The sequence below is a fragment of the Hypanus sabinus genome, chromosome 30, assembly GCF_030144855.1.
Source record: "Hypanus sabinus isolate sHypSab1 chromosome 30, sHypSab1.hap1, whole genome shotgun sequence".
Classification (NCBI taxonomy): domain Eukaryota; kingdom Metazoa; phylum Chordata; class Chondrichthyes; order Myliobatiformes; family Dasyatidae; genus Hypanus; species Hypanus sabinus.
In genome coordinates, this window is record NC_082735.1 from 20,461,108 (window position 1) to 20,488,052 (window position 26,945).

The window sequence follows — 26,945 nt, forward strand, 5'->3', positions numbered from 1 at the left end:
GACAAATTTCACTACATGCAGTACGTCAGTGGTGTTAAACCTACTTCTTATTCTGATTCTGCAATCCTGATTCCAAGTCAGCACTACCAAATATGATGAACATGCTCAGCAGTAAATGGGAATCAACAAAAATTATAACCACTAGAAACCTGAAATAAAAACCACTTTGCAAGTCAGCAAACATCTATCAGAAAAGTAACAGTTAACAACTCAAATCCAGGATCCAATTTGAAACAACAATTGATTCTCTCTCCACAGTTGCTGCCTGACTTACTGAGCATTTACAGGATGTTCTGTTTCTTTTTACCACCAACCCAATATGTCACACTAAAAAGAAGGCAAGACAGCAGCTTTACTTTATTAGAGGTTTGAAGATATTCAGTGTGTCAACAAATACGCTCAAAAACTTCTATAGTTGTACTGTAGAGAACATTCTGACAGACTGAATCACTGTCTAGTATGGAGTGGTTACTGCACAGGACCAAAAGAAACTGCAGAAGGTTGTAAATCTAGTCAGCTCCATCTTGGGCATTAGTCTACAAAGTACCCAGGGCATCTTTAGGGAACGATGTATCAGAAAGGCAGTGTCCATTATTAAGGACCTCCAGCGCCCAGGGCATGCACTTTTCTCACTGTTAACATCCGGCAGGAGGCACAGAAGCCTGAAGACACACACTCAGCAATCCAGGAACAGCTTCTTTCCCTCTGCCATCCAATTCCTAAATGGACATTGAAGCTTTGGACACCACCTCACTTTTTTTTTGATACACAGTATTTCTGTTTTTGCACACTTTTTAAAAATCTATTCAATATATGCAATTGATTTACTTGTTTATTATTATTATGTTTTATTTCATTTATTTTTTTCCTCTCTGCTAGATTATGTATTGCATTGAACTGCCGCTGCTAAGTTAACAAATTTTATGTCACGTGCCGGTGATAATAAACCTGATTCTGATTCTGACTCTGGTTAAAAATACAATTTATTCAGTTTCGACCAGTGACTGGGAGATATGGGGGTTTCAGCAATCATACCGCTAGATCTATGACAGAGAAGACAAAAAGAGAGTCCGCAGAGCTGATGTAGTGATCTCTGCAATGTTTAATGTTGGAGACTAATATGTCTTCTTGACTAGAAAAATATTCTTTCAGTACATTTTTTTTATGGTTTAGTTCAGAGTGTTTATAGAAGCTTGCATCTTTTTCAAGTACATATTTTTCTATCATGCCTTCCTATACACTAGCTCCTGAATAGTTCCTTTCAAAGGAAATATTTCTGGAGATCAGTGCCTCATTTAACTGGTTACATGTCCTTATATGTGACCTAAGCAGGGAAGGCCCTGATTTGACTTGGTTCCTCAATGCCAGAAATTGAGCAATTGGAATATTCTTTTGCTCTTCTTGTATATTGAGTTCCTCTCTGAGCAGGGGCAGGAAAATGCAGGCAGGACGTAGGGTCCTGCCTCAGGTACGCTGACTGGGTTTGATACGTTTGTTACCAGGGAGGCTTAAACTGTTGGTGGCTTTGTGTTGGTAGTGGCAATCAGGCCATCTTTCTAGCAGAGAGATCCTGGGCCTGATAAGATACTGAGAGCAAACTAATGAGTTGCATTTCATGTTGATTTCAGAGGTCAGATTGCTCCTTCAGCCTGTACAAGGAATCATTGCGCTTTACTTGCCACAAGTTTCTGTCTTCTGGCAAGCAAAGCACCATCCTTCCTGAGTCATGATACTGATCTAAGCTTCCAGCGCCCTCCTGATTGTGATGCCAAAAGCTCTATCCATTGCTATTCAGGAACTTCAGCGACATTTTCTACAAGAGACACGTTTAAAGTCAACAGCGCCTCTATGATTTTTGACTTCCCTCCTTCCCTCCTTGCCTCCTTATCGTCACAAACAAGAGCAAATCTGCAGATGCTGGAAATCCAAGTGACACACACGCACAAAATGCTGGAGGAACTCAGCAGGCCAGGCACCATCTATGGGAAAGAGTTCAGACAAATTTTCGAGTCGAGACCCTTCAGACCCTGTTGTCATTCTGCTTTGACAAGATGTCCATGACAGGAGAGCCAGTTTAATGAAAGTAGGCGAGGAAAACACATATCAAGCAGCATCCGCTGTGAGAGGAACAGTTAATGTTTCAAGTTGAATGCCTTTTGTCTCTCCACAGATGCTGTCCATCCTGCTGACTGCTTCCAGCACATTCTGTTTCATTTTAGTCCTGTAGTTTATAGATTTTTCAACAGCAGAGTCAATCCTGTTCTCATCAAATGTCCATGGAAAAAGAATGGATAATGGTCCCTGGATGATATTTCCAAAACTTACCTGGATTTAGTATGTCAATTATTGTTGCAGATGAAAATACCAGACTGGGAGTTAAAAGGGGAAATTACTCCAGCTCTGTGAGACTGTGGTTATTCAGTGGAGGCATTGAAAATGCTTCTTTATTAGGGTGGCTCTAAGTGACATGTGAATGAGGAGTATTAGTTTATTTGAATCCACCACACAACAATAATCTAAAGTCCGCACAAAGCATGATTGATTGTTTATCTAGCAGATTTCCTGTTCAGGAAATAAAATATCTTCTAACCATGTCTGATCAGATGGATTTTTTTTAAACTCCAGTGAAGTCAGATGAAATACTCTGTGGAAATGTTGAAAACAAAACATTAATTGCAGGAAATTACTAAGTACATATTCCAGTTGCAGACAAGAGATCAGTAAAGAATAATGATGTTAATCCCTTAACAGCAGTTGTTTATCTGTGATTTTTTTTTGCAGATGAATTTTAATGTTCACCTGTTATTGCTCAAGCGATAGACAAAATAGCATTACTTTCAAGAAAGAAATAGACCTCTAAACAACTTACTTGAGCAGTTATTAAAATGTCGTCTTTGTTTGGTTACTGAAGGTGCTTAATGCAAGTTTCTGTCAATGCTAAAATGTGAAATTAATTCACCTCACTCTCATTAACTTTGCCCAGTTCTGACAATTATCCTGGTACAAAAAGTGCCATAATGACAGAAGGATATTGCATAACGTTCAGTGCAATGGGAGCTGCCTTTAATAAATGCTGCAAATAAGTACATGAGATGTGCGGTGTTTAGATCAAATCTTGAGCCAGGGCTCCATCTACCTGTTTGGTTAGATATAACAGACTACAATTCTATGCAGTTAAGGATGCTGAGTTTACCCCAGCAATGTTTGCCAACATTCCTCCCTTTATAACAACAAAAGGAGAAGATCAGGTGACTTGCCATTGGTTGGATCTTTGTTCATGCTAAATGGTGACTGCTTTTGTGTGAAGAAGTATGCACAAGGACAAAAACACTTGCAAGCAAGTTCTGTGCTTAGAATAAAGATCCTGATTCAAGCTCACTATTTCTGGATGTTGAAGGTTGGTGCAGGAAAATAACAGTGAAGTTAGATTACCCATGACCTCTTTGTATGAAGGAGCATGCATGGGAGAGGGGCGGGCTGTGGCCAACTCCTGTTTCCTTTTTCTTATGCACTTGTGTTCTTTCCTTAGCCCCCTCACCAGGCTCATATGCAAACTTGGCTCGTTAGCCAGCTCTGCTAACAGCCATAGGACTCAGCGGAGAGAAGGCCACATTTCATAAACAATATACGCCTAGGGTTGCTATGACTAGGGGTTCAACCAAACTGACTGTGATGTTCCGATGAAAGAAACCTCAATTTGAACAAATGCTGTATAAATACTCCCCATACAGTGCCTATAACAAGTATTCACCCCCTCCCCTTGGAAGTGTTTGTGTTTTATTATTTTACAACATTGATTCACAGTGGATTTAATTTGGCTTTTTTGGCACTGATCAACAGAAAAGGACTCTTCAGTGTCAATGTGAAAAACAGATCTCTACAAGGTGATCTAAATTAATTACAAATATAAAATAATTGACTGCATAAGTATTCACAACTTTTTAATATGACACACCAAATCAACATTGGTGCAGCCAACTGGTTTTAGAAGGCACATAATTAGTTAAATGAAGATCTGTTTTTGGAGACCTGTATGCAGTCAAGGTGTTTCAATTGACTGTGGTAAAAATACACCTGTGTCTGGAAGGTCCAAATCCTGGTGAGTCAGTATCCTGGCAAAAGCTACACCATGAAGGCAGAAGAACACTCCGAGCAACTCCACGAAAAGGTTGCTGAAAATCACAAGTCAGGAGATGGATACAAGAAAACTTCCAAGCCACTGAATATCCCTTGGAGTACAGTTTAGTCAAACATCAAGAAATGGACAGAAAATAACTCAGCTGTAAGTCTGCCTAGAGCAGGCCATCCTCAAAATGAGTGACTGTGCAAGAAGGGGACTAGTGAGGGAGGCCACCATGAGACCTATGACAACTCTGGAGCAGTTACAAGCTTCAGTGGCTGAGATGGGAGAGACTGCACATACAACAACTGTTACCCAGATGCTTCACCAGTCACAACTTTATAGAAGTGTGGCAAAGAGAAAACCACTGTTGAAAAAAACTCGCATGAATTCTCGGCTAGAGTTTGCCAGAGGCATGTGGGAGGTCTGAAGTCTGTGGAAGGAGGTTCTCTGGTCTGATGAAACCAAAACGAAGCTTTTTGGCCATCAGAGTAAACTTTATGTTTGGGGTAAGCCAAACATCACACATCATCAAAAACTGGCTGCATAATGCTGTGGAGTTGCTTCACTGCAGCAGGTTCTGGAAGGCTTGTGAAGGTAGAGGGTAAAATGAATGCAGCAAAATAGGGGGAAATCCTGGAGGAAAACCTGATGCAGTCTGCAAGAGAACTGTGACTTGGGAGAAGATTTGTTTTCCAGCAAGACAATGACCCCAAGCATAAAGCCAAAGCTACTTAGGAATGGCTTAAAAACAGTGGTCAATGTCCTGGAGTGGCCAAGTCAGAGTCCAGACCTCAATCCAATTGAGAATTTGTAGATGGATTTGAAAAGGATCATTCACTCATAGCCACCATGCACTCTGGCAGAGTTTGTGCAGTTTTGTAAAGAAGGATGGGGAAAATTGCAGTGTCCAGATGTGCAACCCACACAGACTCAAGACCGCAATTGCTGCCAAAGGTGCCTCTACTAAATACTGACTTGAAGGGAATGAATACTTAGGCAATCAATTATTTTGTGTTTTAGATTTGTAACTAATTTAGATCACTTTGTAGAGATCTGTTTTCACTTTGACACAGAAGAGTCTTTTTCCATTGATGAGTGTCAAGTAAGCCAAATCAAATCCAATGTGATTCAATGTTTGTAAAACAATAAACTTCCGGGGGAGGGGGTGAATACTTTTTATAGGTACTGTACACAATTTTCGATCAACAGCAAATAACAGATCGAAAAACCGCATAACATTATAAGGAAAGCATATTTACAAATTTCAGCTTTATCAAACAATTAGTAGGAAAAGAGAAAAGAAAAAAAGGGCCAATTGCAGTTAACCCATTCCAATGTGCACATGAAGTGCTCATCCTGGAGATGTCTTTTTACTTCCGTACTGGACCAATGGTCTGCATGAAAGCACACACCATGTTCAAAACTTCGCTCGGAATACATCCCGAACGAATGGGCTCTCTCTCGGGAGCACTGGCCCTTCCTCCTTGAAGCCACTCATCTGCACAAAGCACCTTGTGCAATGGGGATGCCCCTGCTGACAGCATTCTCAAATATCTTCCCTTCTGTCCTCTCTGCAGCTCCTGCCAAAAAGACCCCTGAATCACACTGCCTGTCACTAAAACGCTCTCCACCCCATTCTCTCTATAACTATCTCCTGATTCCACAATATTGGCTGGCTGACACCATATTCTGAAGCGGTTCAGCAGTACCCTTATCTCTAGCCAAAACCAAAACATTCTCCCAGCAGAACACTACAGCATCTGCAGAAAACCTCTCAAATGAACTACCTATCGCATAGCAGTATAAATCTTAACCAGGGCATTACACTCTCCGCCACCAAAAATAGTCATGTCCTCAGGACTTTGTAACTTATTAAAGAATTATTGATAACACAGTATTCAAATGAATTTCATGACTTCAGGGCACCCAATCCAGTTATAAGTGGAAGTAGCGTATCATACTGTTGGAATGGACATAATTCTGTTTCTCAAGTGTGACTTCTGCCAGCTCAGCTTGGAGGTTTCCTGAGTCGCTGCAACCTCTTTATCTCATCTTCAGCTTCTCCAGCTTCAAACACTCCCTGTGACCTTTCCCATCCACCAGAGGATCCCTCCCTCTGTCATCATTCATCCTTCCGCGCGGCTCAGCTTCCCACTGACCCATGACAGAACTTAGTTTCCTTCAGTTTGAGCAGGTTCTGCTGAACACCTTCAATCTTTGCTGGTGCTAACTGGCAAGACCCCTCTTGGAAAGGGAGGTCCTCGGTTACTCTAAGGATATGGCAAGTACTCTTGGAACAACCAGCATCAGACTCATTAGTAGAAAAGGCATCTTTGATTTTGAACATTTTCTCAGTTAATATCCTTTTCTCTTTCTTGGGTATTGGTGAGCCAACAAAATTGCCTAATTTTGATGTTGATGTCCTCAATCTAAGAGACTGTTTCTCTTTGGACACTAACCTCACAGGCATCTCATGGCAGGGGTTAACATCTCCTGCTGAGGTGTCCCTGCTAATCACTATCATCCCATTTGCATACCCAGCCAGAGATTCCTGCAGTTCAGGTCTCACCAGCACTCCTGCATGATTCTACTTCCTGATCATCAGGAGCATCCACCTAGCTGGACAGGGCATTGGGCATTTGAGGGTTCCTGTCATTCTTGCTACTTCTCCAGGATGTAACATGACAGGTTTGGACTAGGTGTACCACACGGTTCCTCGATTCTGCTCATCATCCTGCTTTGGAGGAAGTTGCACCTTCTCAAAAGCAGCTCTGAACATAGGGTGAAAATGGACAAGGTTTTCAAAATGTTCTCGCCATTTCTGTCCTTGCATGCTCCCACCAACATGCTCACAATGGAAGTATTTTATTTTCCAAGTATATATACAGCATGTCACCATTGACACCCTTGACATTCATTTTCTTGTGGTCATACTCAACAAATCTATAGAATAGTCACTATAAACAGAATCAATGAAAGGCTGTCCAACTAGGACTTCCAACCAGAGTACCGAAGACAACAAACAGGGCAAATGCAAATATAAATAAATTGCAATAAAAAATGAGAACATCAGATGGAATAGTCCTTGAAAGTGAGATCATTGGTTGTAGGAACACTTCAATTCTGGGGCAAGTGAAGTTGAGTGAAATTTTCCCATTTCATTCAAGAAACTGACGTTTGACAGGTAGTCCTTGTTCTTGTGGCTTGAGTCCTAAGGTTCATGTACCTTCTACCTGATGGCAGCAGTGCTCAAGGAGTCTTCCTCTTATGTTCTCAATATTTATTGCCTATTTATTTTATTATTTGGTTTGAATAGTGGAGTGTGTTGTATTCTTCACCATTGAAATTGTGAAGGAGGATGGTAATGATGAAAACCTTTATAACTTGGTATTGATTTCTAGACACCGAGACAGAAGACTAGTATCTGTATGGTGTCATACTCTGAAAAAGAATATTTTCCATCTCTTTCTTAAAGCTTATGGATCAATTCCCAAAGGATATGAAACAAACAGTCCATTCAGAGAAGTTTAGAAAAGAACTCAGACGTTTGTAAACATCTCTGAAAAGAGAGAAGTTGTACTTATAGTGTTTTTTTCCACTGTGGCCATTTTGCAGTCAAAGAAATGCATTTAACATGTCATTCTTTTAACATAGGCAAAAGCAATAGTAAATTAATGTTTAGTCAGTAATAAATAGAATGGAGGCAAATAATGGCATACTCAATTTATCATGTTGGTTTAGGGATAAATTGAAGCCAAGATAATGAAATACTTTCCAACAATATTTCAAAATGCCTCATGGGGTCTATTAAGTCCATCTGAAAGAGCGGATGTTTTGTAATCTCTGTTAGTAGTCGCGACTGAATGTTGACTGGATTATTGGCTACATTTTCTGTTTATTTGCTAAGAGCATTTGTTTGCAGTTATGAGTGGCAATTGAGAACAGAGTAGAAACCCACAGGTCAAGATTGGTAGCTCCAGTAAAGATAATTGTAAAAGGTTTACTCCAAGAATAATTACACTGATATTCTGAAGAGTTATAACCACAAACTGACTTTTGCTCACAGGACCGAAACAGTTCCAAATTAAAGATAAATAATTTTAAACATATGATTGTCCTATCCTCCATTCTGGGAACAAATACTTCTGCAATTTTCACAGTTGCCTAAGTGCTGGCAATAATGTTGTTCTGGCAGTAATGTCAAATTAGTCATCTTGCTGTGAATAGATTGAACTGGGGCAGAAAAATCTGATGTCTGTGGGAAAGGTTGGCTTACTTACCAGCATCTTCCCATTTTTATCTCACCCAGCTTCTCCTCACATGACAAAAAATCTTATTTGTATTTTTTTTTAAATCACATAATTAAAGGTTAATCTATTTCTTTGCTGTCTATAAACATTCACCTTTACATATGGATCTTTTGTGCTCCGGTTGGCAATATTACAAAGTTCAATTTGAAAGCCAATCTTTCATTCAATATATCTTCTTGACATCTGCCACTTGCTAATCTGTACATGTCGCACCAGAGCCGCACAAAGTAATAGAGTGCGTCCTTAAAAGGTTCTCAATAGTGTATCCATTCTCAGAATTGTGAAATGTAGAGTTTGTTCCATGAAAGAGAGTTGTTGGCCTAGCACGCATTAAAATAAAGTGTATTATCACAGTCTATTTCCTATTGAGAGTTTTGTTTATAACTAAAGCATGTAATAAGTAAATCGGTTTTAAATCAAAAGATCTTTATACTGAGAACCACAACACTGATATAAAGTTTTCATTTTTACTGACCATATTAAAAGATCTCATCTGGAATGCTTCTAATTGAATTTGAATTAAGAAATTAAAGTGTTCTGTTTCTATTGAAGAAGCAGGCATATTCATTTTAATAAGAAAATATTGTCATTTGTGCCCCTGCTACAGAGCTTGCATAGACCAGATTCCATCTGTAGCCTTTTGAAGTTTTTAAAATGAAAGGTCAACAACCTGAATTATTATATCATAACTTGCAGTCACTATTCAAGGTCATTATTTAAGACTCCACAGTGAGTTTCTTAGACTGCTCATTCAATCCTTATCATTAGAGAAATATGCACTTCAGGCATTCAAACTATGTGGTCCAATTTTTCTTATAGACCCCAGGTCACACATTATCTTCTGTCATTGACATGACAATTCAATTTACTTTATAGCTGTAACTGTGTTCTGTTGTATAATCAGCAACACCATTTTTTTGACATCATCTATATTCACTAATGTGTCCATGTAAAATTTAGTAGGGCATAAAGGGGTTCCTACCCATGGCCTTAGTAGTTAAAATTGTGTATTGTATCTGGTACATCACTAGAAGCTATACATCTACAATTAGGTTGCTCTTTGTGTCTCCATCTACACACCTGTAACCTTGCTCCCAAGAAAGACTTCATAGGTTCAAGACCAGAGGAGAGAGATTTAAAAGGGATATCGGGGGGGCAGCTTCTTCAGACAATAGGTGGTGGATACTTGGAAAGAGCTGCCAGAAAGAGTGGTTAAGACAAGCACATTAGCAACATTTGAAAGCCAACAAGATAAAAACACATGGATAACGGAGGTTTGGAGACTATGGGCCAGTAGTGGGAAGATGGGAATAGCTTGCTCGGTAACACAAGCTGAAAGGCCTCTATTATTGACTGAGGCTAAACACCAGACCTTTCCACTTTATAGTGGTCATCTTTCAAGTCACAGTCAATTCCCCTGACTTTCACTTGAAATGAATTTGTTTTTATAAACCTTTATTCTATCACCAACTCTCATCTAAGAAATGGAAATTGCAACCTTCAGAACTGCAATCAATCAGACTGTTAGCACTTTAGGGTCAGGAACTAAACACTGAAACCTCTAGTTCAAAGCTTCTCAACCTTTTTTTTATATGCCAAGGACCCCTACCATTAACCGAGGGGCCTGTGGATCCCCAGATTGAGAACTGCTGCTCTAGATGAAATAACTGCAAAATAAATCAGGAGCTTTTTGGGGTGAGTTTCTGTGGTTGACCACAGGCAGCTACAAATTTGCCTTCTCACCAGTTTAAAGTAGCCAAATAACTCACTACCCAAAAGGCAATGAGTGAGGACAATTCACTGCTGTTGCTGCATCACAAAGGCCCTGAAAAAAGGCTCACATACACCAACAATGGAAAGAGGTTGCTGATTAAAAAACAATGCTCGTTTGGAATGATTTTACAGATCTGGGAGTTAACTTGTTCATGGCAGGATGGTGCATAGAATTATCCAGTTGTATATTGATGCACCATCAATAACTCACTCTGAGACATAAGGCGAGATATCGGCTTTTATTGACTGGAAGAAGGAACAAGCAGTGAGTGACCACCATACTACATCCTGGAGACTGAGAGGCCGGGTTCAGGCCTTGATTGCCTTTATACAGGGGTTTGTGGAAGGAGCCACAGAAGCAGTCAGCAGGGGGGCGTGTCCAGACAGGTATATGTAGTTCACCACATATATGCACTAACATTTTAAAATAAAATATTTTCTTTTGGCCAAGATCAGTTGTACAGCAGGAAGCTGAGATGTACTTCTAAATGTTGAAGTGATTGATTTTGAATGACATTGTGGTTGGGGTTCTGCTTGTCTGGGAGTAGCAATGGAAGAATGAAACAACCCCTTGACCTCCTGATTCTACTTCCACCTCTAAACTGTTCACAGATGATGATGTTTGAAAAAATTGCTTGAGGCCCTAGCCACAAGATCTGGGCAGAGCCCAAAATGCCCTCATGAGTTGGAGTAGAGCCTTTCTGAAAGAAAAGATAATCTCTCCTAGATTTTAATACCCCTTGACCTGGTGGCCAATACTTGCTGCTTATCCACAAACATCTATATGGCAGATCAGGGAAGCAGTTCTAACTATGGTAGACAGGCATAAGATAGCCTAAAAACCTGGTCTTGCTCTTGTCAGTATTGCTTGTAGTTTGCAGAGAAGAGATGGACAGTGGTGACTGGAGTCCAGAGAATAAAATGGAAGTCAGAGTGAGTTTTACCCTGATTTCTCTCTTGCCAACCACCTTGTTATGGATTGGTTCATTAAACCTAGAACTCGTTGTTAATGTTGTTCCTTTCCGTGCCTTGTGGCACGTCGGGCGGCAACCTTGCCGTATTTTGAGCAGTGGAAGTTTTTTTTACGAGACCCATGTTGCAACTTCAATGCTCAGCCGAACACGGATGAAAGGCGTGCAAGGAGCTGGCTGGATTCGAACCCAGCACCACTCACCTTGAAGTTCAGTGTGGATGCCGCTACACCAACAACCAGCTAAATAGAGCCCTTAGTTTATGTTTAAATGTTTCCAGCCACATTAAAGTGTGAAAATTAATATTAGGATGTGACCTTATTTATCATTACACTTTTAATTACTGTATTCTGAATTTATAATAAACTAGCACTGAGGAAACAAGTATTTCAAACTTTCTCTTGTGAATGGCAGCACCCCACTCTGTTGCATCACAGCAAGTAGATTAGCAATGGCCTTTGAGGCTTTGCAACATCTGGAAGTGTGAAATGTAGGACAATTAAGTGATTAACAGCAGAGACTGCCGAAGCATCACATTCCAGTGATAACAGGGCCAAAAATGAGCAAATTGCAAGGCTAGCAAACACGAGGAAATCTGCAGATGCTGGAAATTCAAACAACAACACACACAAAATGCTGGTGGAACACAGCAGACCAGGCAGCATCTATAAGGAGAAGCACAGTCGACGTTTCGGGCCGAGACCCTTCATCAGGACTGTGTTTGTAAAGCTGGTGTTTTTTTGCAGAATTTTTTGCCAGGTACATTGAACAAATGATTCATTTCTGTGTAAAGATAGCAGTGTAGAGAATCAGATTGATTCACATGACATGGCACCAAGAAATAACTGAGTAAACTACATAAGTGTATCAAAAGCTGTAGGCCGCAGAAACATTCCTGCTGTACTGCTGAACACGTGATCCAAAACAAGCTGAGCCTATAGTAAAGATGTAAGAGTACAGCTACAGCATTGCTATCGGCCCATCAATGAAGATTGGCCTGCCAATGGCAAATAATGATAAATAGATGCAGCTCAAAACTGTCGTCTCAATTTATTCTCAATCTCGCAGCACTATCAGAGGTCACAACCTGTTGGATTTGATTTCTGCTGGGACTCGACCCTCGTTTTACGTGAGTCTTGATCCAGACTCAGGGAGTCATGTAGCGGTTAGTAATAAACTATTACGTTGTCGACAAGCCAATTTCAGTTCTTTTGCTGCTGCAGTCGTTGGTGCGTTCTCCTCGTGACCACGTGGGTTTCCACAGAGAGCTCTGGTTTCCTCCCACATTCCAAAGATGATTGGACTAGTAGGTTAATAGCTGGGCAGTGCGGGCTTTCGGGACTGGGGGGAATGGTTACTCTGATGTTAAATAGATAAAATGAATTTAGATCCAAGTTTACACCGAGTGCCCGAGGCATCAAGATAGCATTTGGTTAAGCATGAAATCAAGGATTCCTGATGAGGTTGAAGTTAATGAGAAGTTGATTCATTGATTGGAGTACTTAAGGCAAAGAACTAATGTGGTTATTAAATACTAAGTATCAGTCTGTTTGGGGAGGACAAGTGTCCCAATCCAAGGATACTGAGGCAACAGTCCTTCATTGCATCACCTATATCCAAACCATCTTCAGTTCCTTTACAAATGACTTTAGTTTCATCTTTGGAGCGTAAGTGTTCAGACTCAAAATTTCCATTTCCTTTTCTTCAGACAAACCGGTTCAGATCTGTATTGAACAGAACATTGTGTTGAGAACATGAATGCTGTTTGCCATTTAAGAGCCAGTTAATGATCACATCTATCTAGAGAGTGGCTAGTCCTAAAACTTTGACATTTTGTGGTTTTGTTCTGGTCAAGTATACTGACAACTTAAAGATCACCATTGACCATGCTCATAAATACCTCAGCAAAGTAAAAGCTAGCTGGCTGGAAACTGAATATCCAACAGGGATCAAAACACCTCTTGCTTGTCCAATGCTCTTGTACAATTGATAGAGTAATGCTGAAACATTCTCCACTTGCCTTGACAAGTACAGTTCCAGCAACACAAGAAACTTGGCAGCAACCAGGACAAAGCAGCCCACTTGATTGACACGCCATTCATTACCGGGCCCTACGTTACCTATTCATTGCGACTACAGTGTGTATCATCTACAAGGTCCATCTCAGGAACTCTGAGGAGTTCTTGACAGTATCTCTCAAACCTGTCTCACCTATCATCAGGAAAGACAAAAATAACATTGACTGAGCAGCAGCATCACCCTCAACTCATACATCATTCCATTTGAAAGCTTATCATCATTCTATATCCTATATATTCTGTATATGTGACAGTTCAAGATAATAACTCACTATCACTGCAGTAACTAGATTTTTTAATAAGATTATCTCTGATGAATATTTGTTGAATGAAACATTTGCTTACTATAGCTGTCTGAGGTTATACTCTTTTCAAAATATATCAGAGTTCAAATACAAGGCTGTGTTTGGGATACAAATTGATTTTTTTTTTGTTGATAGAATTGAACTCTGGCCATGTTTATCCCCAACTTATCTACTCTCAGCACCAGAATTTCCCTTTAATTCTCTTGAACAGCAAAGAGGAGCCTCTTGAGCGAGTCTGACAGACCTAATCCAATTCTTAATGGAACATTGGGCCATCATAATGAAGCTGCCATACATTAACAGCCTTTCACTCAATCTTCATATGTTTTGCACAGATACAAGGTGTGAGGTGCTCTGTTGGGTTGAAGGAGAGGAAAGAATAGAGGCATTAACATAGTGTAATTTCTCAACTTTGTCATGATGCACAAAATACTGCTTCATTCTGCACTCCGTCCATCTGTCACTTTTAATGAGAATGTATTTCAGAGAAAAAGAACATCAAAAATGTCTGTCTTAAAAATTGTATGTTATGAATGATTGATACCTTCCAGCAGTGGACATAATGCTACATTAGTTTTACCGAGGTGAAATTTCATGTCAGTGTTTTAATCTTTATGTTCGACAGAACTGACGGCTTCTCCTTCTCCTTTTAGTCTGGGCTCCAGTGTGCAGTTCTCATGTGACGAAGGCTACGAGTTGCAAGGGTCTAAAAGCATCACCTGTCTGAGAGTAACTGACATGTTTGCAGCTTGGAGTGATCACAGACCATTCTGCCGAGGTGAGAAATTACTGACAGTTGCCAAGCTGAGCAGATGACTAGTTTTCACCTTCACAGTCATTCTGAGCCATTATTCTTCCTCATCCCTTCATTTCTGTGAATTGATGTGTCCTTCGTGTCAATGCACGATTGAAGGAATGGGGACTAAGAGAAAAACTAATCATTTTAAATGGCCATAATAGAGCAATATAGTACAAATAAGATTCTAGTCTCAGAAGTTGCCAAGGATTCAAGTCAAGAGAAGTTGTATTTTATGAACAACAACTAATTAGCTGTAATTAAATATTATAGTATGAGTTTTGCTTAAAATTTTATTTTGATGGTTCTGACACTTGTGTTAGTTAGCAACCTGCCATTTACCAATGCAGGGAGTTGGAACTTTACTTTTCAGTTTTATTTTTGACAGAATAATCTTTTACGAGGAGTGATTAATAAGTTTGTGGCCTAAGGTAGAAGGAGTCAATTTTAGAAACCCCAGCACATTTATTTTTCAACATAGTTCCCTCCTGCATTTACACACTTAGTCCAGCGGTCATGGAGCATACAGATCTTGGACCTCCAGAAAGTGTCCACAGCAGGGGTGATTGATAAGTTCATGGCTTAAGGTGGAAGGAGATGGGTTATTAACTTCAATATTTCTGCATAATCACTCAAAGAGGTGACCTGCATGTGCATGTAACGAGAGCTGTATAATTCATCTCCTTCTACGTTAGGCCACAAACTCATCAATCACCCATCTGTGGACACTTTCTGGAGGTCCAAGATTTGGACTAAGTGTGTAAATGTAGGAGGGGACTATGTTGAAAAATAAATGTGCTAGGTTTTCTAAAATTGACTCCTTCTACCTTATGGCACGAACATATCAATCACCCCTTGTAAGTGTACTAAAAGCACACAAGGAATATGAGCAATAGCATAAAATGAGGGGTAGGTCCTCAGAACTATTATGTCATACTTAAAAGTCAAGCCTGAACAATAACCTAATTCTTCTTCATTAAAATAAATCCATACTAAAGCATATACATGCAGAAGGTTGGTGATATTAGGATAAACTCCCAACCACCTCATCATCATCATCATCGTCAATAAAGAAACTTTACTTCATGTCTGAAAGTGAAACTGTATATACTTGCTGTATAGGTTTATCCAAGAAGGAACAGAATTTGTATACCGCTCCAGAAATCTGCCGCTTCCCTACATAAACCCATGATCCAAGGAGGGAACAAGATTCAAACAATGTCCCCTTTGGAAATCACTGAACTATCCTGTGGTTTAATTTGAGATTCAGCTTATAAAATGGAAGAATGCAATGCTTATGATTAGCTGTGGCAACATAAAGAGACAAAATGCATTTTTATCACATTTTTGCAGGAACTGGTTATTTTGTGTTGTTTCTTCTATCTTGTTTGTAAATGATGAAGATGTTTTGTGATGTTATTAGTAGGTGTACCGATGGCAGAAAAATTGATGAGTCAGAGATAGCTAAGGAGGTTCCTTAAGAATTCAACTGGGCATTGATCAGCTAGGAAGTTGGGCAGAATGGTAGCAGATGGAAGTGTAGGGTAATGTGTTTAGGAGATCAAATTAAGGTTGGACATATAGAGTTAAAGGCAGAGGCCTTAGGAGCATTGATGTAAAAAGAGACCTTGGCGTATAATTCAATGCTCTTTGATACAGGTGATAGAGTTGGATATGGTGATGAAAGATCATTTGTTATACTTCCGTTCATTACTTGAGGCATTGAGAATAAAAAATTGAAATGTCATGTTACAGTTGTACAAAAGATTAGTCCAACCACACAGTATTTTATGTATTTCAGGTCTCCACAGTACAGAAAGTATGTGATGGAATCACAGGGATCACATAAAGATTCACCTGGATGGAAGGTTTTAGCTGTCAGGAAAGATTGGATAAACTGGGGCTTTTTCTCATTGGAACATTGTAGTCCACAGAGGCTTAAAATTATGAGGGGCATAAATAGTCAAGTTCTTTTTCCCATTTCAGGGAAGTCTGGAACTAGAGGGCACAGGTTTAAGGTGAGACGAGAAAAAATGAAAGGCAGTCTAAGGGATAAATCTTTACAAAGAGGACAATGAATGTCTGGAACAAGCTGCCACAGGGGATGGTGGAAGCAGGTACAATTACAATGTTTAAAAGCCTTTTGGATGGGTACTTTGATAGGAAAGACATTGAAAGGGATATGGGCCTAATGTGGGCAAATGGAATTCGTGTAAGTGGGCAGTGTAGTTGGCATGGATATCTTGGGTTAAAAGGGCCCCTCTCAGTGCTGCATATTTCATTGAATATCTGGTTCTGTCTCTCAGGTTTCCATAAGACATAGCAACAGAATTAGCCCATTCAGCCTATCAAGTCAGCACCACCATCCGATCACAAGTAATTTATTTTCCCGTTCAACCCCATTCATCTGTCTTCTCCCCATGGCCTTTGGTCCCCTTACTAAGTAGGAACTTATCAACTTCCACTCTAAATGCACCCAATGACTTGTCTTCCTTAGCCATCTGTGCCAATGCATTCCACAGGTTCACCACCCTCTGGTTAAAGAAATTCCTCATCACTATTCTAAAGGGACACCCTTCCATTCTCTCTGCTCTCTGGTCCTAGACTCTCCCAATATTGGAAGCATCTTTCTAAAAAGAACTGTCTTCTTATCTTCACCAAATCTAATTAATGAGAGAAATACATATCACTACAGAAGTATAATGCACCATGTTTTCAGTTCAAATTTCCATTTTCTAACATTTCTGATTGTGTGGTCAACATTATAATATCAGGGTGCACAGTGGCAAATTTGTGCACAGCATGGTTTTAGCAGCAACAAAGGCTTTAATGGCCAAATAATCAAGAGCTCTACAGTTTAAGGCATAAATATTTATCATAAACATGAAAAACTCTGCAGATGCTGGTAATCCAAAGCAGTACACATAAAATGCTGGAGGACTTCAGCAGATCAACGCTGAATATTGTACATAAACTTGAGAAAAAAAAATCTCTGCCTCAGAATTGTGTTTGGATCTTCCAAGGACACCTCTAATTTCAGACCTTGAATTTCACACAATAACTCATTCATGTGAGCATCAATTATGTGTTTAGGAGTCTGTTGTGGGGTTTGAACCCATTACCGTCTGACTTGGACACTGGAGTGCTTTCACTGAACCATGGCTGACAATGAATGATTTTTTTTATCTTTTACTTACATTTGAAAAGTATCAGCAAATATTTTATTTTTGAGAAATGAAAAATATTCATTTCAGAATTCTGATGGAGAGTCTGTATGCTGAATCAGTTACTCTGCTTCTATTCCCTTGTAGATGCAGCCTGACCTCTGAGTACTTCCAGAGCTTTCTGTTTTTAAGTTACCTTTTCAATTTTTGTAACGGTCAATTCTTTCCTTCTTACACCAGACTAGCTAGCTTCGGGGGTTGGGGCAGTGGGGGCCGTTGGAAGTGTTTGCTTCGCTGTCCAGATCCCGAGATTACTAGTGATTTGTTGATTGTTGACTGACCTCCCTCGAAGCTAACCAATCAGAATCTTCTACTGCTAAACTGTTCACAGTGTTTTGAAACAGCCAACCAGATCACGATTTCTAATCAATATCCATTCGGACAGTGGAGGAGTATATAAGCTAGTGTTCTGAGGAGACAATACCCACAACCGTGCACTGATGATGGCTTCTTAGTTGGAGTTGTAACGTCTGCAAACCTTTGGCCAAGCTAGGCGATCAACCAAACTTCCAAATAGCCAAGCCAAGCTACCGATATTCCGCAATATTTCACAGTGTTAACATTTCAAGTTAGTTGATCTTTCATCATTTTATCCTGGTCAGTTCTGCTTATTTCACTAATATATTCAAGAAAATTCGATTATTAGAAAATACTATAGCTATTCTGCGTTCAGGTGCAATATTTTGCATTAACATGGCGGAAATGGATATTTATGTTATCGTAAATAAAACAAAGTGAGGCGTTTTATGTTTGATAAAACCCGTAAGACATTTTATTGAACTCCAAAACCTCAACACAAAAGCATGTTAAAAATCCTTACATAACAATGTGATTGTGTCAGACCTGCTTCTTAAAGCGAAACCCCAATTCAATGTTGGTGGGTGGGAATTATACACATTTCTCCCAATTGTGTTACCCTATGGATATACTTAACTTTTCCTCATTGAGGAATCGGAATCAGAATCAGGTTCCGAAAACACTAAGTGTGTGTATTCAGGCTCCTATACCACCTTCTTGTTGGTAGCAATCAGAAGAGAGCATATCCTCATAATGAGGGTCCTTTATGATAAATGTCGCCTTTCTGAGGCATTGCCTTTTGAAAATGTCCTCAATGCAGAGGCGGCCAGTGCCCACTGTGGAGCTGACTGGGTTTACAAATTTCTGCAGCTTTGCCCAATTCTCTGTAGCAGCCCCTCCCGACTAGATAGCAATGCATCTGTAGAAATTTAATAGAATATAGAATAGTACAGCACAGTACAAGCCCTTCGGCACACAATGTTGTGCTGAATCTTAAACACTGCCTCCCATATAACCCCCCACCTTAAATTCCTCCATATACCTACCTAGTAGTCTCTTAAATTTCACTAGTGGATCTGCCTCCACCACTGACTCAGGCAGTGCATTCCATACACCAACCACTCTCTGAGTATAAAACCTTCCTCTAATATCCCCTTGAACTTTCCTCCCCTTACCTTAAAACCATGTCCTCTTGTATTGAGCAGTGGTGCCCTGGGGAAAAGGCGCTGGCTGTCCACTCTATCTATTCCTTTTAATATCTTGTATACCTCTATCATGTCTCCTCTCATCCTCCTTCTCTCCAAAGAGTAAAGCCCTAGCTCTCTTAACCTCTGATCATAATGCACATTCTCTAAACCAGGCAGCATCCTGGTAAATCTCCTCTGTACCCTTTCTAATACTTCCACATCCTTCCTATAGTGAGGCGACCAGAACTGGAAACAGTACTCCAAGTGTGGCTTAACCAGAGTTTCATAGAGCTGCATCATTTCCTTGTGACTCTTAAACTCTATCCCTCAACTTATGAAAGCTAACACCACATAAGCTTTCTTATCTATCCTATCTACCTGTGAGGCAACTTTCAGGGATCTTTGGACATGTACCCCCAGATACCCCTGCTCCTCCACACTACCAAGTATCCTGCCATTTATTTTGTACTCTGCCTTGTTTGTCCTTCCAAAGGGTACCACCTCACACTTCTCCACCCACTTCTGCATCCTATCAGTGTCCCTCTGCAATCTTTGACAATCCTCTATACTATTCACAACACCACCAACCTTTGTGTCATCTGCAAACTTGCCAACCCACTCTTCTACCCCCACATCCAGGTCGTTAATAAAAATCACAAAAAGTAGAGGTCCCAGAACCAATCTTTGTGGGACACCACTAGTCACAACCCTCCAATCCAAATGTACTCCCTCCACCACGACCCTCTGCTTTCTGCAGGCAAGCCAATTCTGAATCCACCTGGCCAAACTTCCTTAGATCCCATGCCTTCTGACTTTCTGAACAAGCCTACTTGTGGAACCTTGTCAAATGCCTTACTAAAATCCATGTAGATCACATCCACTGCACTACCCTCATCTATATGCCTGGTCACCTCCTCACAGAGCTCTATCAGGCTTGTCAGACATGATCTGCCCTTCACAAAGCCATGCTGACTGTCCCTGATCAGACCATGATTCTCTAAATGCCCATAGATCCTATCTCTAAGAATCTTTTTCAACAGCTTTACCACCACAGACGTAAGGCTCACTGGTCTATAATTACCTGGACTATCCATACTACCTTTTTTGAACAAGGGGACAACATTTAACTTCTTCCAATCCTGTGGACAACAAGGATATAAAGATCCTAGCCAGAGGCTCAACAATCTCTTTCCACACCTCGTGGAGCAGCCTGGAGAATATTCCGTCAGGCCCCAGGGACTTATCCATCCTAATGTATTTTAACAACTCCAACACCTCCTCTCCCTTAATATCAACATGCTCCAGAACATCAACCTCACTCATATTGTTCTCACCGTCATCAAGTTCCCTCTCATTGGTGAATACCAAAGTATTCATTGAGGATCTTGCTCACTTCCACAGCTTCCAGGCACATCTTCCCACTTTTATCTCTAATCGGTCCTACATTCACTCCTGTCATCCTTTTGCTCTTCACATAATTGAAGAATGTCTTGGGGTTTTCCTTTACCCTACTTGCCAAGGCCTTCTCATGCCCCCTTCTTGCTCTCCTCAGACCCTTCTTAAGCTCCTTTCTGGCTATATTCCTCAATAGACCCATCTGATCCTTGCTTCCTAAACCACATGTATGCTGCCTTCTTCCACCTGACTGGATTTTCCACCTCGCTTGTCACCCATGGTTCCTTCACCCTACCATTCTTTATCTTCCTCACTGGGACAAATTTATCCCTAACATCCTGCAAGAGATCCCTAAACATTGACCACATGTCCATAGTACATTTCCCTGCAAAAACATCATCCCAATTTACACCCGCAAGTTCTAGCCTTATCGCCTCATAATTTGCCCTTCCCCAGTTAAAAATTTTCCTTTCCTCTCTGATTCTATCTTTTCTCATGATAATATTGAAGGCCAGGGAGTGGCGGTCACTGTCCCCCAGATGCTCACCCACTGAAAAATCTGTGACCTGGCCTGGTTCATTACCTAATACTAGATCTAGTATGACATTACCCCTAGTCGGCCTGTCAACATACTGTGACAGGAATCCATCCTGGACACACTTAACTATCTCTGCCCGTCTAAACCATTGGATCTAATCAGGTGCCAATCAATATTGGGGAAGCTAAAGTCACCCATGATAACAACCATGTTGTTTTTGCACCTTTCCAAAATCTGCCTCCCAATCTGCTCCTCGGTATCTCTACTGCTACCAGGGGGCCTATAGAATACTCGTAATAGAGTAACTGCTCCCTTCCTGTTCCTGACTTCCACCCATACTGAATCAAAAGAGGATCCTGCTACATTACCCACCCTTTCTGTAGCTGTAATAGTATCTCTGACCAATAATGCCACCTCTCCTCCCCTTTTTTCCCGCTCTCTATCCCTTTTAAAGCACTGAAATCCAGGAATATTGAGAATCCATTCCCGCCCTGGTGCGAGCCAGTCTCTGTAATGGCCACTACATCATAATTCCACGTATGTATCCAAGCTCTCAGTTCATCACCTTTTTTTCCTGATGCTGCTTGCATTGAAGTACACGCACTTTAGTCCTTCTACCTTACTACCTTCACACCCTTTATTCTGCTTCTCCTTCCTCAAAGCCTCTTTATATGTTAGATCTGGCTTTAGTCCATGCACTATACTTGCAGTTCTCGCATGACCTTTATCCTCCTCCACCTCACTATCTGCTCGAACACTCTGGATCCCTCCCCCTGCAAATCTAGTTTAAACCCCCCAGAGCAGCACTAGCAAACCTTCCCACAATGATGTTAGTCTCCCTCCAGTTCAGGTGCAACCCATCTCATCGGAACAGGACCCAACTTCCCTAGAACAAGGCCCAATTGTCCAGAAACATGAAGCCCTCCCTCCTGCACCAACTCCTTAGCCATGTATTTAGCTGCAGTATCTTCCTATTTCTAGCCTCACTAGCACATGGCATGGGTAGCAAACCTAAGATTGCAACCCTGGAGGTCCTGTCTTTCAACTTTGCACCTAACTCCTTAAACTCTCTTTACAGGATCTCCTCCTTCTTCCTATCCATGTCATTGGTCTCTACATGGACCATGACATCTGGCTGCTCACCCTCCCTCTTGAGAATACTGAGAACTCGATCCAAGGTATCGCGGACCGTGGCACTGGGGAGGCAACAGACCATCTGAGATTCTCGATCTCTTCCACAGAACCTCTTATCTGTCCCCCTAACTAGCGAATCCCCTATCACTACTGCTCTCCTCTTTTCCCTCCTTACCTTCTGAGCTGAGTGTCCAGTCTCGGTGCCAGAGATGTAACCACTGCAACTTGTCCCTGGTAGGTCATCCCCATCAACGGTATCCAAAGTGGTATACTTATTATTGGTGGGAACAGCCACAGAGGTGCTCTGCTCATTCTGTCTATTCCTCTTCCCTCTCCTGACAGTCACACAGCCACCTGTCTCCTGACTTTTAGGGGTGAATATCTCCTGAAACTCCTGTCTATTTCTGCCTCTGCCTCACAAATGATCCGAAGTTCATCAAGCTCTAGCTCCAGTTCTCTAACTCGGTTTGTCAGCAGCTGCAGCTGGATGTACCTTTTACAGGTGTAGTCATCAGGGACAATTGTGCTTGCCCTGACTTCCCATGCACTGCAAAAGGAGCACTCGACTGCTCGAAATGCTGCCTTCTTTACCTACTTCTAAGTTAATTAGATTAATTAAAGGAGCTTATCTGGCCTTACCTCACTGGGAGCAAGCTCGTCTGCTTGCTGAAGCCTCTCGAGCCAAAGCCTATCTAATCTATCTCCCACTACTCTGTCACCCGCTCTGTTAATCTGCTTGCTTTTTAAACTCTCCCGCTGTTCTCACAAGCCAACCTTCACATGCTTGCGCAGTCGTGCCCAGTTCAAACTGCTGAAGAAATGACCTCATTGCTTGAGGTCATTTTTTTTTAGAGGTCAAATTTGCTAGACTTGGTGGTGACATACCAAGTCTGGGTTAATTGGCAAGTAGTTAATCTTTGTTTTACCAAAGGCTTTTTGATAGTACTTAATGGTGGAGTTCAGAGAAGTGAAACCAACAGATTTTGCAATAATTTTCCCTGTGCAAGGAATGGTCACTTTCTTTCGGAAACTTGTATTTTGATGCCTATAATTAAACAAAGAGTGGTTTTAATCACGCCGAGTGATCTAATGCAGCTCATAAAATAGTATTCACAAATGGTATAATTCTTGGTAGAATTAAACATTTGCTACCTAATTTTACAATTCACAAATTAAAGTAAGAAGTAGATTAAAATTGGAAAAAATAAAATTTGTTTCTTGATAAAGACTATTCTTGATCATAGTGTTCTTAAATGCTGTATTTTTTTAAAAAAAGCTCCACTGCAAATGACTGGCAACATTCTAGCTTTTGCCTTTCAATGCTTTGTGCTGAATAAAACTGAAAAGGCATGGAACCTTGAATGTACATCAGAACTTATATTGTCTCTCTGAACTGATTTGGAAGGACCATTTCTGTTCATTTCATTGTGTTGTGTGTGAGCAAAAGGAAATCAGGGCTGGAGAAAGAGAAGGAGCCCATTTGGTCTGACCCAGGGCTCAATAAGTATAGAATCTCAAAACATAGTGGATTACTGGTGATGTATTGCAAGAGACCTTTAATCTTCTAGCAGCCTGTGATCATTCAAATAAGTTTTTGTTGAGTTTCCCTCTCACCCCTCCACTGGAAGGACAGCACGACGAGACTAATCTTTGCAATTATTTTGCTAGGCCTAGCTTGGAGTTTTTTTTATATTCTGAACATTTTAAAATATAATTAAATCTAAATATAACCTTTTCCTTATTTGATTGAAGTTGTGGATGATGTAGTCAAGTGAATTTACTATAGTTCAGTTTATCTGCAGCACTTAATAGTTCTTACCACTTATTATGCCTCTGCTGAGCTGCCTATTCTCCATCCACTCAGTTTTTTCATCTTTGCTTGTAGTTCAGGAGGTGGTTTGTTTAATGCCTTCTTTCACTGTTCAAAGTCAGACTACAGTCAATGGAATTGTTAGCAGATTCTGAATGGGATTACATTGATTTTATCCTTCCGTTGCAATGGGGCCTGCATTCTCCTTATGGCTACACATCACATGATTTATTGATAGCAACCTGTGTCATACACTTGTAAGGTATAAAATGCTTAAAACTTTATTTTTGCATTTCTCATCTGGATTCACAAATAGTTCTTTTGCAAATGGTGACAGCTATGTATTGCCATTGTATTAATTTCATCTCCAGTCCAATATAATCCTTTGAAATGGATTTAGATTTAGAGGATTATTTGTCATGAAACAGAAGTGAAAGAAGTGTAATTGTAGCAGAGTGAGGGCAAAGATTTAATGAGCTGTGAAACATCTTTTATTGTTGAATTTGACAGCAATTCTATTGCTTTGGAAAATGTATCCAATCTATTTTAAAGTTCCATTTGCATTATCCATGACATTCTATGTATAAAGTCTTTTAGCAAAAGAAAAGAATTCAACTAAGATTAACCAATAATGAACTATTTCTGGATCTAATGATAGTTTAATTGCTTTAAAACAAATTTCCATTCACAGCAACGACTAAGTCAAAGTCACAGGAAATTTTATTATCAAAGTACATATATGTTACCACATACAACCCTGAGATTAATTTTCCTGGGCATACTCAGTAAATCTATAGAACAGTAACTATAACAGGATCAATGAAAGATCAAGTAGAGTGCAGAAGCAAAATGAGCATATGCAAACATGAATAAATAGTAATAAATAACATAAATATGAAATAAGATAAAGAGTCTTTAAAGTGGGATTGTTGATTGTGGGAACATCTCAATGGATGGGCAAGTGAGTGTATAGTAGTTACCTCCTTCGAAACTGGTGGTGTGAGTCCCAGGGCTCTTGTACCTTCTAAGCAATGACAGCAGGGAGAAAAGAGAATGGCCTGGGTGGTGAGAAATTCTGATGGTGTATGCTGCTTTCCTATGACAGTGTTTCATGTAGTTCTTAACACTAATCGAGCACAGCTCTGAATTATTTTAAATTGTTTTGCTATAGCTCGAGTTTGTGGTGCCCATCTGAATGGTCCTACCGGAGTTATTTCATCCCCCAATTTCCCAGTTCAGTATGACAGTGATGCACACTGTATATGGGTGATTACAGCCTCCGATCCTGACAAGGTAAGTCCTTTTGTTTTTACAATGCATTTCACTCTTACAAATGGCATAGAACTGTTGAATGGGCCCCACTCCATTCCTTGGATGATTTTTTTTCTGGCAGAATGACTGTTCCAAGTTGTGTTTACTTTAACTTTTTACAGGAAGTAACTATTTTCTCCATAAATTAAGTAACAACTAAATTGATAAATTGGTTCATTGTTGTCACAGGTACTGAGGTACAGAGAAAATGTTTACTTTGCCTGCTGGTCATTTAAGTAATTTCATCCCATCAGTACTTCATAGTAGTATAAGGGAAAGTCAGTACCAGAAGGCAAAATATTGTGTTAAAGTTGCAGAGAGTGTGCAGTGCAGGTAGACAATAAGGCACAAGACCTTTATAAGGTATATTGTGAGGACTAAAGACACTTTAAATGTAGAAGAGATACAAACGTCAAAGCAAATCTGAACAGTTTATGGTGAGACATGAGAAGGGTCATTTAAAATTCTGCTTTCAATTTCATTCATCAAGTATGAAAGAAAGCAAATAAGAATTCCATGACAACAATCAGAAGGCTTGATTTTGTAGAAAAACTTTGTGATCTAATGACACACCAAAGTTCACCAATTAGATAACTACATGAATATGTAGAAAACAGAGATATGGAATAAACATAACAGACTTGTGTAATTAGACATAATTAGAATAATTGGGCACAGCATTGTGGGCCAAACGGCCTTTTCCTGTGTTGTAGTGTTCTATGTTCTGTATTCTAGTTAAATAACCTTTATTGTCACATTTAGAATAGCATCTATTTCTCATACAAAATTCTCCCAAGGAGCAATCTGGTCATCACCACAATCTCCTCATAGTGAGAGTCAAATATTGGCAAAGGCTGGGGGTAGAAACTCTGCCGATCATTAAAGGTGCATTGAACCAGTAGATGGAAACCAGTAGTAACCAAAGACTGGCTCTACCAGCAGATCAGTGCTCAGAATAAATGTTCAAGTGTGGCATATTGCCTACAGACTTCAGATGTGAAGGTTAAAGCACAGCCACTGAGCAATACGTAATGGGAAGTATTTATTTAGCTGTCTTCAGCAGTCTGATGGTAGATCGTTTTTTTTTTGAGTACACAGCTTTCCCTCTGCCATTTCTCACTGTTTTAATAATCTATCCATAAGATTATTGGCCTCGGGCTCTGGAGTCCCATGATAATCACTCCGTGTTCTCTGTGATCTTAGTCATATGTCAGTAGAACTGTTTTATTATGTCGCAGTTCCTCGATTGAGAATTCTTACTGCTGCAAAAAAAATCTATTTTTTCCCCTCACAATAAGCATCTTGTTTGATTTATCATGTTACCCATGCCAGATTATGATAACAGAATAAAGCAAGCAATGGAATACACCAGTTAACGTACACTTGAAGCAGGAGTCAATGTCTAATAGGAAGGAGCAGGAATTCTAACCTTCTAATCCCAGACTCAGTGTTTCTGTTGTCAAGATCAGCTAACTCAGAATCAGTCTATTATCACTGACATATATATGTATGTTGTAAAATGTTGCTTTGTGAAAGCAGTACTATGCAATACAATTCATGAATTAATAAATATTGTGGAAGAGGAATAGCAACATAGTGTACATGGACCATTCGGAAATCTAATGGCAAAGAGGAAGATGCTGCTCAGGAAAGGTTGAATGTAGATCTTCAGGCTCTTTTATCTCCTCTTCGA

The 26,945-nt window shown here is 40.2% G+C and overlaps 1 protein-coding gene across 1 annotated transcript in view; it reads left to right on the forward strand.

The window, feature by feature from the left end:
* The window catches only part of LOC132383328 (CUB and sushi domain-containing protein 2-like), a 487,635-nt gene extending 462,143 nt beyond the window's left edge, over window positions 1-25,492 (forward strand). The window contains exons 5-7 of the mRNA XM_059954231.1: window positions 14,214-14,338; window positions 25,113-25,234; window positions 25,442-25,492. Coding sequence (XP_059810214.1) covers window positions 14,214-14,338; window positions 25,113-25,234; window positions 25,442-25,492 — 298 coding nt within the window. The remainder of the gene's footprint in view (window positions 1-14,213; window positions 14,339-25,112; window positions 25,235-25,441) is intronic.
* Window positions 25,493-26,945: the final 1,453 nt, after the last annotated feature.